Source organism: Dendropsophus ebraccatus, chromosome 15 (genome assembly GCF_027789765.1).
Source record: "Dendropsophus ebraccatus isolate aDenEbr1 chromosome 15, aDenEbr1.pat, whole genome shotgun sequence".
Taxonomy (NCBI): Eukaryota; Metazoa; Chordata; class Amphibia; order Anura; family Hylidae; genus Dendropsophus; species Dendropsophus ebraccatus.
The window spans coordinates 1,990,974-2,005,074 of record NC_091468.1 but is presented as its reverse complement, the minus strand read 5'-3'; the positions used below and the strand labels follow the sequence as shown (position 1 = coordinate 2,005,074).

General features: G+C 52.7%; 1 protein-coding gene across 1 annotated transcript in view; it reads left to right on the top strand.

The window, feature by feature from the left end:
• The window catches only part of ZNF318 (zinc finger protein 318), a 35,414-nt gene extending 22,030 nt beyond the window's left edge, over positions 1-13,384 (top strand). The window contains exons 2-10 of the mRNA XM_069954895.1: positions 1,352-1,437; positions 2,534-2,651; positions 6,299-7,849; positions 8,551-8,650; positions 8,756-9,003; positions 9,159-9,626; positions 9,759-9,849; positions 9,926-10,044; positions 10,200-13,384. Of these exons, the coding sequence (XP_069810996.1) occupies positions 1,352-1,437; positions 2,534-2,651; positions 6,299-7,849; positions 8,551-8,650; positions 8,756-9,003; positions 9,159-9,626; positions 9,759-9,849; positions 9,926-10,044; positions 10,200-12,416 (4,998 nt within the window). The 3' untranslated portion in view covers positions 12,417-13,384. The remainder of the gene's footprint in view (positions 1-1,351; positions 1,438-2,533; positions 2,652-6,298; positions 7,850-8,550; positions 8,651-8,755; positions 9,004-9,158; positions 9,627-9,758; positions 9,850-9,925; positions 10,045-10,199) is intronic.
• The last annotated feature ends 717 nt before the right edge of the window (positions 13,385-14,101 follow it).

The window sequence follows — 14,101 nt, the reverse complement described above, 5'->3', positions numbered from 1 at the left end:
GGGTTGTGCCACCGTGGTCTCGCGGGGGTGAAGGCGTGGTCTCGGGAGGGGGGGGGGGGGTGGCTCTGTGGTCTGGGGGTTGTAGTCTCTGGGTTTGACGCTGTGGTCTGGGGGTTGTAGTCCCTGGGTGTGACGCTGTGGTCTGGGGGGTTGTAGTCTCTGGGTGTGACGCTGTGGTCTGGGGGGTTGTAGTCTCTGGGTGTGACGCTGTGGTCTGGGGGGTTGTAGTCTCTGGGTGTGACGCTGTGGTCTGGGGGGGTGTGATGCTGTGGTCTGGGGGGGTGACGCTGTGGTCTCAGGGTGTGTCTCTGTAGTCTGAGTGAATGTGACACTGTGGTCTGGGGGTGTGTCTCTGCAGTCTGAGGGGTTGTTGTCTCTGGGTGTGACGCTGTGGTCTGGGGGGTGTGACGCTGTGGTCTGGGGGGTTGTAGTCTCTGGGTGTGACGCTGTAGTCTGAGGGGTTGTAGTCTCTGGGTGTGTCTCTGCAGTCTGAGGGGTTGTAGTCTCTGGGTGTGTCTGCAGTCTGAGGGGTTGTAGTCTCTGGGTGTGACGCTGTAGTCTGAGGGGTTGTAGTCTCTGGGTGTGACGCTGTGGTCTGGGGGGGTGTCTCTGCAGTCTGAGTGAGTGTGACGCTGTGGTCTGGGGGTGTGTCTCTGCAGTCTGAGGGGGTGTAGTCTCTGGGTGTGACGCTGTAGTCTGAGGGGTTGTTGTCTCTGGGTGTGACGCTGTGGTCTGGGGGTGTGACACTGTGGACTGGGGGGGTGTCTCTAGTCTGAGGGGTTGTATTCTCTGGGTGTGGTCTGGGGGTGTGTCTCTGCAGTCTGAGGGGGTGTAGTCTCTGGGTGTGACGCTGTGGTCTGGGGGGGTGACGCTGTGGTCTCAGGGTGTGTCTCTAGTCTGAGTGAGTGTGACACTGTGGTCTGGGGGGTTGTAGTCTCTGGGGGGGTGTCTCTGCATTCTGAGGGGTTGTTGTCTCTGGGTGTGACGCTGTGGTCTGGGGGGTGTGACGCTGTGGTCTGAGGGGTTGTAGTCTCTGGGTGTGACGCTGTAGTCTGAGGGGTTGTAGTCTCTGGGTGTGTCTCTGCAGTCTGAGGGGTTGTAGTCTCTGGGTGTGTCTCTGCAGTCTGAGGGGTTGTAGTCTCTGGGTGTGACGCTGTAGTCTGAGGGGTTGTAGTCTCTGGGTGTGACGCTGTGGTCTGGGGGTGTGTCTCTGCAGTCTGAGTGAGTGTGACGCTGTGGTCTGGGGGTGTGTCTCTGCAGTCTGAGGGGTTGTAGTCTCTGGGTGTGACGCTGTGGTCTTGGGGTGTGATGAATATTTTTGGAATGTTATGACCTTTCCCTTTCTGTGCAGAATCGCCTCTCCCCCAGCGACCGATCCAATCCAGCCGATGACCGCCGCCCGCCTGACCGTCAGCCCCTCTCCAGCTCCAATGACAGGTATGTGCAGTGAGGGAAGAGGTGCATCCTGGGATGTGTCCCCCAGCCTTCTGCTGCTGATGGATCTGGTAGCCGGTTGTGCTAGGGATATAAGATAGTTGTATCCAGTGTGTATACGGCCACAAGACAAACGGCCACAGCACATCGCAACCTCCTGGGATTATTAACCCCTAGATGCCCAGAGCAGGTGTAAGAGAGGGCTTCTGTGCCTTCCTTCTCTTCCCCTGTACGTTCCTCCCCCTGTTATGCAGGAGTCCTCCTCCTTTTATGTTGGAGCTCCCCCTGCAGCTGGTGGTTGTTGTTCCTCCCCCTGTTATGTTGGAGCCCCCCCTGCAGCTGGTGGTTGTAGTTCCTCCCCCTGTTATGTTGGAGCCCCCCCTGCAGCTGGTGGTTGTAGTTCCTCCCCCTGTTATGTTAGAGCCCCCCCTGCAGCTGGTGGTTGTAGTTCCTCCCCCTGTTATGTTAGAGCCCCCCCTGCAGCTGGTGGTTGTAGTTCCTCCCCCTGTTATGTTGGAGCCCCCCCCCCCTGCAGCTGGTGGTTGTAGTTCCTCCCCCTGTTATGTTAGAGCCCCCCCTGCAGCTGGTGGTTGTAGTTCCTCCCCCTGTTATGTTAGAGCCCCCCCTGCAGCTGGTGGTTGTTGTTCCTCCTCCTTTTATGTTGGAGCCCCCCCCCCCTGCAGCTGGTGGTTGTTGTTCCTCCTCCTGTTATGTTGGAGCCCCCCCTGCAGCTGGTGGTTGTAGTTCCTCCCCCTGTTATGTTGGAGCCCCCCCTGCAGCTGGTGGTTGTAGTTCCTCCCCCTGTTATGTTAGAGCCCCCCCTGCAGCTGGTGGTTGTAGTTCCTCCCCCTGTTATGTTAGAGCCCCCCCTGCAGCTGGTGGTTGTAGTTCCTCCCCCTGTTATGTTGGAGCCCCCCCAGCAGCTGGTGGTTGTAGTTCCTCCCCCTGTTATGTTGGAGCCCCCCCCCCCCCCCCTCAGGCTGTCACATACAGTCGGGGTCCCTCCGGTGTGGAGTGGCTGGTATTGGAGTGGTGCATTGTGGGCACCTGCACAGCTTGGAGCAGACGGGCGGCTCATGTGTTCTGCTTGTTGTTTCAGTTCCGGGGCCATAAAGCCGTTTGGCCATGAGTCCTCGATGCCGCTGCCCATGCCCAAAAAGTCTATCCTGAAGAAACGCACGGACGTGGAGCCCGTCAGCCGTGACCAGTCTCCTCAGGTGAGAGCCGGAGACCCCTCAGTATATAGAGAATGACAGGCGCCCCATAGGGTCAGTATATAGAGAATGACAGGCGCCCCAAAGGGTCAGTATATAGAGAGAATGACAGGCGCCCCATAGGGTCAGTATATTGAGAGGCGCCCCATAGGGTCCGTATGTAGAGAATGACAGGCGCCCCATAGGGTCAGTATATAGAGGTGCCCCATAGGGTCAGTATATAGAGAATGACAGGCGCTCCATAGGGTCAGTATATATAGAGAGAATGACAGGCGCTCCATAGGGTCAGTATATATAGAGAGAATGACAGGCGCTCCATTGGGTCAGTATATATAGAGAGAATGACAGGCGCTCCATAGGGTCAGTATATATAGAGAGAATGACAGGCGCCCCATAGGGTCAGTATATATAGAGAGAATGACAGGCGCCCCATAGGGTCAGTATATAGAGAGAATGACAGGCGCCCCATAGGGTCAGTATATATATAGAGAATGACAGGCGCTCCATAGGGTCAGTATATATAGAGAGAATGACAGGCGCCCCATAGGGTCAGTATATATAGAGAGAATGACAGGCGCCCCATAGGGGGCAATGTTCTAGAATACACTGACGTTGAGAGACGTGATGGTGTCTCTGCGGTGTTTTGGTTGATCTCCCTGAGGTCAACCAGCGTCCTTTTGCATGCACTTACTAGTCATTGCTCCCACTAGCCAGAAACCTACTCCACACTGATGAGGGGCAAAAACCCCGAAACAGCTGTCTGTGGATGGATACCTTACTTAGGTGGTTTCCTTGATTGGAGACATTCATTGGCTTGGTTGTTCCTTCCCGGAGGAAGGTCTGGCTAGTTCACTGACGTCGAGACGTGATGGTGTCTCTGCAGTGTTCTTTTGCAGTATATAGAGAGAATGACAGGCGCCCCATAGGGTCAGTATATAGAGAGGCGACCCATAGGGTCAGTATATAGAGAATTACAGGTGCCCCATAGGGTCAGTATATAGAGAATGACAGGCGCCCCATAGGATCAGTATATAGAGAATGACAGGCGCCCCATAGGGTCAGTATATAGAGAGGCGCCCCATAGGGTCAGTATATAGAGAGAATGACAGGCGCCCCATAGGGTCAGTATATAGAGAATGACAGGCGCCCCACAGGGTCAGTATATAGAGAGAATGACAGGCGCCCCATAGGGTCAGTATATAGAGAGGCGCCCCATAGGGTCACTATATAGAGAGGCGCCCCATAGGGTCAGAATATAGAGTGAATGACAGGCGCCCCATAGGGTCAGTATATAGAGAATGACAGGCGCCCCATAGAGTCAGTATATAGAGAGAATGACAGGCGCCCCATAGGGTCAGTATATAGAGAGGTGCCCCATAGGGTCAGAATATAGAGAATGACAGGCGCCCCATAGGGTCAGTATATAGAGGTGCCCCATAGGGTCAGTATATAGAGAATGACAGGCGCCCCATAGGGTCAGTATATAGAGAGGCGCCCCATAGGGTCAGTATATATAGAGAGAATGACAGGCGCCCCATAGGGTCAGTATATATAGAGAGAATGACAGGCGCCCCATAGGGTCAGTATATATAGAGAGAATGACAGGCGCCCCATAGGGTCAGTATATATAGAGAGAATGACAGGCGCCCCATAGGGTCAGTATATATAGAGAGAATGACAGGCGCCCCATAGGGTCAGTATATATATAGAGAGAATGACAGGCGCCCCATAGGGGGCAATGTTCTAGAATACACTGACGTTGAGAGACGTGATGGTGTCTCTGCGGTGTTTTGGTTGATCTCCCTGAGGTCAACCAGCGTCCTTTTGCATGCACTTACTAGTCATTGCTCCCACTAGCCAGAAACCTACTCCACACTGATGAGGGGCAAAAACCCCGAAACAGCTGTCTGTGGAAGGATACATTGCTGAGGTGGTTTCCTTGATTGGAGACATTCATTGGCTTGGTTGTTCCTTCCCGGAGGGAAAATCTGGCTAGTTCACTGACGTCAAGACATGTGATGGTGTCTCTGCAGTGTTCTTTTGCACAGTATATAGAGAGGCGCCCCATAGGGTCAGTATATATAGAGAGAATGACAGTCACCCCATAGGGTCAGTATATAAAGGGAATGACAGGCGCCCCATAGGGTCAGTATATAGAGAGAACGGCGGTGGCAGAATAATGGAGTCTCTCGGTGCCGGCCGCTCCACGTGGATCCTCCAGGAGCAGGAAGCCGGCCTAGGGAAGATTGCTGAGTGTAGAGTGCTGGGGGAGGGGATCACTCCCAATATGCTGGAGACTATAGTGATGGGGGTAGTAGTAGGTTATGGATGGGGCCTTTACACAGAGAGATTTAGCTGACAGACTTTTAAAGCGAAAGCCAGAAATGGATGTGAGAAGAGGAGAGATCTCAGTCTTTACTTTATGGCCTGTTCCCTCGCTCGCTCCCCGCCTCATGTCTCTGTTCTGTGGCCCTCGCTCCCCCCCCCTCATGTCTCTGTTCTGTGGCCCTCGCTCCCCCCCCCCTCATGTCTCTGTTCTGTGGCCCTCGCTCCGGCCTCATTTCTCTGTTCTTTGGCCCTCGCTCCCTCCCGCCTCATGTCTCTGTTCTGTGGCCCTCGCTCCCCCCCCTCATGTCTCTGTTCTGTGGCCCTCGCTCCCTCCCGCCTCATGTCTCTGTTCTGTGGCCCTCGCTCCCTGCCTCATGTCTCTGTTCTTTGGCCCTCGCTCCCGCCTCATGTCTCTGTTCTGTGGCCCTCGCTCCCTCCCGCCTCATGTCTCTGTTCTGTGGCCCTCGCTCCCCCCCATCATGTCTCTGTTCTGTGGCCCTCGCTCCCCCCCTCATGTCTCTGTTCTGTGGCCCTCGTTCCCGCCTCATGTCTCTGTTCTTTGGCCCTCGCTCCCTCCCGCCTCATGTCTCTGTTCTGTGGCCCTCGCTCCCTCCCGCCTCATGTCTGTTCTGTGGCCCTCGCTCCCTCCCGCCTCATGTCTCTGTTCTGTGGCCCTCGCTCCCTCCCGCCTCATGTCTCTGTTCTTTGGCCCTCGCTCCCTCCCGCCTCATGTCTCTGTTCTTTGGCCCTCGCTCCCTCCCGCCTCATGTCTCTGTTCTGTGGCCCTCGCTCCCTCTCGCCTCATGTCTCTGTTCTGTGGCCCTCGCTCCCTCCCCCCTCATGTCTCTGTTCTGTGGCCCTCGCTCGCTCCCGCCTCATGTCTCTGTTCTGTGGCCCTCGCTCCCTCCCGCTTCATGTCTCTGTTCTGTGGCCCTCGCTCCCGCCTCATGTCTCTGTTCTTTGGCCCTCGCTCCCTCCCGCCTCATGTCTCTGTTCTGTGGCCCTCGCTCCCGCCTCATGTCTCTGTTCTGTGGCCCTCGCTCCCGCCTCATGTCTCTGTTCTGTGGCCCTCGCTCCCCCCCTCATGTCTCTGTTCTGTGGCCCTCGCTCCCCCCCTCATGTCTCTGTTCTGTGGCCCTCGCTCCCCCCCTCATGTCTCTGTTCTGTGGCCCTTGCTCCCCCCCTCATGTCTCTGTTCTGTGGCCCTCGCTCCCCCCCTCATGTCTCTGTTCTGTGGCCCTCGCTCCCCCCCTCATGTCTCTGTTCTGTGGCCCTCGTTGGTTTGTGCTTTGGCCGTTACTTACGTCTGTTTTTCTCTCCAGGTCGATAACCTCTCGGCTAATAGTGTGGTAAGAAGTGTCAGCTCTGCGGGGACAGAGAATAATAACCTGAGTGCGCAGAGCCAGCAGGAGGTCCAGATGGGTCTCCTCACATCCAGTGGGTTCAGCTCCTCTTCTCCAGCCGTGGCACAGACACCTGAATCTCCACTACCACAAGGCAGCGCCCAGTCCACAGCGGCACCAACAGGCTGGGCACTGAGCGGCAGTATGGAGGCCGATATGAAAGCCAACATGACTGGTCAGACTCCTCCATGTGAGCAGACGGACAGCCCAAAGGTCTCCCTATACTCCTCCTCTGTAGGAAACTTGCCGCTGAGCAGTCTGAACCTCTTCCCTCAGCATAAAGATGGCGCTCAGCAGGGGACAGGACAGGCGGCAGGCGGCTTCTTGTTGCCTCATGAGCCGGACTGCAAATCATCTCTGCCCCACTCAAAGACTCTGGATCCAAAGCAGCGAAGCTCCGCAGAGATTGAGGATGAGGAGTTGTTCCTTTACGGGGATGAGGAAGACAAGAAGCCAGAGCCTCAGAAAGCTCCGCCGGTCCCCCCCACCCCTGCTACGCCAGCCAACAGCTCTGAGAACAAGCAAGAGTTTGAGAAAATCCACGACCTGCTGAAGACTATTGGCCTGGACATCGGCGTTGCCGAAATCGGGAAACTTGCCGTCAGAACACAAGAACGGCTTCATGGAAAGAGACTCGTGCCCAAGATGTCCCAGCCTGCAGCCGAGAAGCCACAGAGCGTGGCCACTGCCCGCCCTGCTGACCCCAAGGGTAAAAACGCAGAACCGCCAGTCAAGACAGAAAAGGAGGAGGAACCGGAAGCGAACACAAAGGCGCCTGTGAAAGCGGCTGTAAAAGAACTCACACCGCTGGTGACACTGCCGAGCCCTGCCCCCGTCCCGAAAGAGAAACCGCAACTTATACTACGCAAAGCTTTTCCCAAGGAGACAACTGCTGCGCCAAAAGTAGAAATCCCTGTCCAGCCGCCCCCCGTGCAGCCACCTACTGTCCACCCGCCCCCCGTTCAGCTGCCCCCTGTCCAGCCGCCCCCTGTCCACCCGCCCCCCATGCAACCGCCCACGATTAGCCTTGAACCTACACCACCTCCTATTAGTCCATCCCAAATGCCCATCTACTCACCGTATTCCCATTCCCCAATGGTCCCCAGATATAATATGCCACCTCCGAACTACAATCCCTATAGTCCCTATGTGTCCTATCCCACCTCCAGCTGGACCATGTATTCACCGATGCCCTCCCCTGCTCATATGTCAGCCCCTCATATGAGTGTCGCCGTCAGTACTGCTGCTCACATGTCTAGCCAGCTTCCCCCCCCTCCTATGAGTGCCCCCGTCAGTGCCCCCACTCCAGTCTACAATCCCCGCAGCAATTTGCGCGTTATTGAAACCACTGAGGATCTCTCCGAAGCCAAAGCCGATGTAAAACCCGATGCCAATCCTACAAATCCTTTGGCAGCGCTGCTGGCCAAACAGGAAGCCGACCGCAAAAACAAAGAAGCTGAGAAATTGAAAGTAAGTCTAGAGTGCACCCCGAGGCCAGAAGGCTTCACCTCTCTGTTACCCTCACACTTCATCTCCAGCACAATTGGGGCTCGGAGCTCATCCACCATTTCATCCAAAGAGCCATGTTGTAATATCCCATAGTACTGTCAGTCAGGGAACCCCGCAAATCACTTATCCAAGGACCCCTTGTAGAGGTCTGATGTAGCAGTGCCGGAGCCCTTGTAGAGGTCTGATGTAGCAGTGCCGGAGCCCTTGTAGAGGTCTGATGTAGCAGTGCCGGAGCCCTTGTAGAGGTCTGATGTGGCAGTGCCGGACCCCTTGTAGAGGTCTGATGTAGCAGTGCCTGACCCCTTGTAGAGGTCTGATGTAGTAGTGCCGGAGCCCTTGTAGAGGTCTGATGTGGCAGTGCCGGAGCCCTTGTTGAGGTCTGATGTAGCAGTGCCGGACCCCTTGTAGAGGTCTGATGTGGCAGTGCCGGAGCCCTTGTTGAGGTCTGATGTAGTAGTGCCTACCATAAGTGCTTATGTAATAGCGGTTTTATAGCAGTGCTGTGAAACTGGTTATTACAGGTCAGAAGCCTGGAGGGAGCATCTCTGCAGTCCCAGGTAAGTGACATGTGACCAGTAAGTAATCCTAAAGTTGACTGCTGTAATGCAGTAAAGTGAGATGCTGCTTATGACCCAAAGAAAAGAACCTTTCATTTGTTAAAGGTCTTGGAAGAGCTGGAGTGTATAAGAAAGGAGCACAAAGTAAAGAAAGAAAGCTTGGCCACCCTCAGCGCCAAGGTGGATCAGCTGCGCATCCAGCAGGGTGAGTGTCTGTGGGTGCACAGTGAGGGGTCCATACACATTCTAAGGTCTCCTCCATGACGAGATGATAACTCCTTGTATCCATTCACCATCTGTCCTGTCATAGGAATACTCCTGCGGAAGAAGCGGCGAGAGAAGGACGGGCACAAGGATCCTCTGCTGGAGGAACTGAACAAAGTATTAGAGAGCGCCCAAAAGCAGATCAACTCCCTGTGCGAGGAGCTCAACAGCACAAAACTCAAGCAGCGGCAGCTCACCAAGGTGGCGGAGATCCTGGGCTTCAACCGCAGTGACCTGGCTGAGAAGAGCCAACCTAAGAAAGAGAAGAGCCCAGGTTCTCCGGCACCAGCCAGGGTGAGCACAGGGTCTACTGTGTGGTGCTGGGCGGCTGCACCAAGTCTGTGGGGTCACCTGTATACCATTGTACATACGTGTTAGCTGGAGACTACTGCTGTCATGTGTGCTGTTACCCCATGTATTCTCTTAGACCTGTCTTTTTTCTTATCCAGAACTCTGATAATGAGTCAAGAACTAGTGACTCCTCAAAGTCTTCCAGTGATTTGAAGCTCAGCAGCGACCCTGTGTCTAAGGCCGATGTGAAAGACAAGAGCGTTTCTAAATCTGGAGATGACGCCCAGCCAGTGGGGGCAGCTCATCTGTCCAGTAAGTCAGAAGATGCCAAATGTAAAGGCACGCCACCCAGCCCTGACCCTAAGAGGGACCCAGAGCCACGCTCACCATCCTTATCAAAATCTGAGGATGCTTTAAAGCCAAGAGACAAGTCACGGTCAAAAAGCCCCCGACCCTGTACACCTTCCACCAAGACCCTTACCAAGCCTGAGGAACCTCCGCCCTTTGACATATCGGAGATCTTTGAATATTATGATTCCGGTTCACATTGGTGTGAGGACTGTAATGCCATCTGCATGACGCTGCCTGAATTTCTCCTTCATTTGCATGAAAGGAAGCACAACCAGGTAGGACATGTGTGGAAGATGATGAGTGGGGTGATGGCTTCATCTCTGGGGGATTGCGGGGATTTGGTTACCTGTAGACCTTGTACTGCCACTGTTCATGTTTCACCGATTTCTCCATTGCTTTTCTTGCAGTGTGTAAAAGAGGTGAAGAGGCCATGGGTTAAAAAGAAAGTTCAAGAGCCAGGAACCACAAAGAAGCAGAAAGTAAATATTCCTCTCAAAGGTGAGGGCGTTATTCACACACTGACTGCAGGGCATTCAGCGCCAGTCTGGGCTCTCATCTTACTGCATTGTCACAGGTTCTGAGTTCCTGGTCCCAGTGAATGGCTACTACTGCAGACTGTGTGAGGAGCTGTTCCCGGATCACGTGGAGGCTGAAGAACATCTGAGAGCTTATGCACACAATGATAAGTACAAGGTTTGTCTCATTCATGTTTGTCCTTAAACACGTGTCAGTACCTGGTAAGTCTTATAGGAACCTCTGGAAATCCTTACAGCCAACCTATAGATATCAAAGACCAGTTTACTTCAAATCTCTGGTTATAATATATATTGTTTGTTGTTCCTCTGCAGAAGCACACCGATGCACACATAAACTATGAAGTGCTGCGTCGGGAGAGGAAGAAGACAAGCTTGATGGCAGCTCAGGAGGCGGCTCGTAGACAGGCAGAGCAAAAACGCAAACTAGCAGAGCAGAAACATGAAGCCCATGAGTACAGCAGATCTAAGAGGGCAAAAAAAGAACAAGAAGAAGAAAGGAAGGCCAAAACCAAACATCACACATCTGCCTCCTCCTCCTCCGACAAGAGACGGAACAAGACGCCAGAAAAGGAGCCTCCAAAGAATCCATCATTTGGAAAGTTTGTCTGGAAAACTGTGGAAAACAAAACCCCAACAGCTGTCGGCGCTTCAAAAGTGGATGCGGCGCCAAACAAACCCAAGGAAGAAGAGTCAAAAACTGTAAGTTTGAAGCCAAAAGGTTTTGCAATAAAACTCATGGGTAGTAAACCCAGCACCCTACCAGGAAATGCCTTGTCCCCTTCCCATTCATCAGCCCCCACTACTGTTACTGTTCACACAACCTCCACAACATCTGCTGCTTCATCTTCACCCACCACTTCCAACGTACAAACTAAAGTTCGGCCAGACCTGCCTAGTGTAATGAGTGTCCGTCCACCGACCCCTGTGGTAACAATGAGCAAACCTGCTCCACTAAACACCTTCCTTTCTATAAGGGCTTCAAATGCAACATCAAAATCCATCCCTGTAGTAAAGAACAAAGCAGCAGGTCTCTTATCAGAGGACCCGGTCTCTAAAACTTTTGGCGGAGACGTGGCCTTACGTAAGGGAAGCACGCAGCAAGAAGACACAGGTAAACCTGCTCAGAAGGAGAAGGTAGAAGGGCCAAATCCAAAACCTGTGCAAAAAATCAAACAAGATTTATTGTTTAATGTTGTCACCCCTGAAAAGGAGACTGTAAGAAAACAGGAGGTCAAGAGTGAAATAGAAAGTCCCGTCTCTAAGAAGCCTTTGTTTTCCTATGCCCACAAATCTGGAGCCATTCCCACCAGTACTTCTCAGACAACCTGCAGTGGTCCTACCAAATCAGTGCAGGGCCCACAGTCTAATGTCCAGCAGACTCCGAGCACCAAGTCTCCTGCTCCACTTCCCGTTAGCAGCACAGCACCTGTTACACCTTCCATAAGTAGCTCAACAAACAGCTCATTTGTTAATGCTAAAACCGAGAGGAAGGGAAGTCCTAGCAACCAACAGACTGGTAAAGCCGAGCTCACACCGAAAAAAGAAGAAAGTGCAGGCCAGCAACCTCAAGAAGCAAAGACTCCCACAAAGTTAGAAAAGGAGACGTCCAAAGAGGCTAAGGCCTCCACGTTTTCCATGAACCCTATGACTGGTAGGCTGGAGTATTTACCTGTACAAGAATGTAATGTCAAGAACACAAATGTCCAAAAGCCGCCACCAACCACACCCATCCCAGCACCCGTTAGCTACATCAGTAGTGTCAAGCCAATCAAACCAGTGTTTACCCCTTTGGCACCCTCAAAAGACATAACAAAACCCACTTTCAATGCTACTACCAGACTCAACCAAAAATTTAAGAAAGCCCCATTGTCCCTACCAAGTTCCCTGTTTGGTTATGTACAAGATGCAGGGTGTAAAGACATCAAAATCACATCAATAGACTCTCAGAAGACTAGTAACAGCTCTGTCAAACCTGAGGGTCCTCTTCTTTCACCTGCACAGAAGAAGGCGTCCCCCCGCTCATCTGCCAACCCCAGCAGCATGCAGCAAGAGCTCGAATCCTATTACAAGCTCATTGCAACTGAGGAGGATCCTGAAGACCTCACCACGTCTGAAGATCAAGACTCAGAAGCTGCCACTTCAGCTGTGAGCAGTTTCAGATCCCCCCTCCAAACAAAGGTAGAAAGTCCCTCCGAGAAGAAAGTAAAACTAGACAGCGCACCTCCTATGAATGCACCAAACAGACCTGTCATAGCAGATGTGTCTGGTGAGGACATGGATGACTCGGACATGGCGTGCGAAGTTCCTGATGTGTCTGTGAGCTCTGTTTATCAAACCTCTGGGTGGAACTTCATGCAGTCTAGTTATGCTTCGATCAGAGGCCATGGGAGTTGGCAGCCATCAAGCTTGTCCTCTGGAAACTATTCAGTGATCAAGGACCAATCAAAGGAAACACAGGTGACCCCGGCGGCCCCTCTGGAAAATTCCATGGAAGATCTGTCTGTGTATGTCACCTGTGATTCTGATTAGCACACATCGTGATTGCGACCCTGCAGATCTGCCCATGCTGAATTTACACCTTTCAAATAGTAAAAGATAAAATAAGAAAGCAATGGAGATTAGTGATGAGCGAACTGGCCGAACCACTCGGTATGTGACTCCCGGCAGCTGGAGAAGCTGGAAGGAGCCCTAGGGCTGCCAGGAAAGCTTGGATATGGCCTATGGCTGTTTCCATGTTTTCCAGGACTCCCTAGGGATGCATCCAGCTGCCGGGAGTCACATGCCGAGTGGTTTGGTTCGGCCAGTTGCCTAGTCACTACTTGGGATTGCATGGATTTCTCCAGTGACGGCTTCTGTGATGGTTGGTCATGAGGAGCTGTGTCCACTTGTCTTAGATTCTCTCCTTCCTGGATCCTGACACGTGTGATGGATAAAAGCATGGAACCTTCACGTTATGAAGGCATAGGGGTCGTGTCACTTCACACATCTGTGACCCCGTTCCTGGGATTTTCTCTGTGCTCAGAAGAGATGGAGGAGCAGGATCGAGCTCCCTTCCCGAGATCCTGGTTCCCACCTTGGATTGTCATCATGGTTTCTCTGACTTTCTGTTGTGACTTTGCATTATCATTCCATGAGGGTCTCATCCCTATAAGTGAGCGCTGGGCTCGGTGTCTCACTGTTGTTGTATTGTGTTCTGCATTTTGTTACATTGGTTCGGTGCTCTTTGGATTTTGCCGGATCTGGTAATGAACGTCTGCCTGGGCCTCCCCCGAGAGATGCGGAGTTTGAGGCTGGAGGTTGTGGCCAGGTACCAGATGCTTTGTACATATTGACCCTCTTCAGGGTCACTGCATGTTGTGCATTTTTTTTTTTTTTTTTTTTTTTAGTTCTATAGTACATGAAGACGCGGAGGAGAATGTCACGGTAACATTGGTATGAGTGTTGGTCCAGGACTCCCGATCCTGAGGGTTTCAATAAAAGCCTTCACCCTCCATTCACCCGTGTCTACTTGTGGTTACATCTGTGAGATATTATTAGTGGTGCGCTATAGACGCTGTGCTGTAAGTGAGGACCACCCTATATAATCCATGAAGTAGTCACTGATGGCTCAGAGAATCTGCTGCAATGCCACCGCTCCGGGCTGATGCTCGGTGTATGAGCCTGCATAGTCAGACGGGGGCGCTCCACAATACTCATTGCTGGGTCAAATTACAGCCAATTCTTCTGGCTGTTGCTGACTACTCCGGCCCTGAGGAATATGCTAATGACTACAGAAAGGTCATGTACAGACGGGGCAGGAGTTTAACATAGTTCTTTTCAGGGGGCAGCAGTAGTATATGCTTTATTACACTTTATTTCCCTATAGTAGGTAGACTAATGCTGCCACTTTAGTGTGAGGGAACTGAAGATCCGTGTCACTGACCCATTACCAGGAGACAGGACGAAGCTGCATCACGTATGATACTTAGACTATAGTGTCAGGAATAGGACAGAAGACACGTTACTGATCTATTACCAGGAGATAGGATGGAGCTGCATCACGTATGATACACAGACTATAGTGTGAGGGAACAGAGGATCCATGTCACTGACCCATTACCAGGAGATAGGATGGAGCTGCATCACGTATGATACACAGACTATAGTGTGAGGAATAGGACAGAAGACACGTTACTGATCTATTACCAGGAGATAGGATGGAGCTGCATCACGTA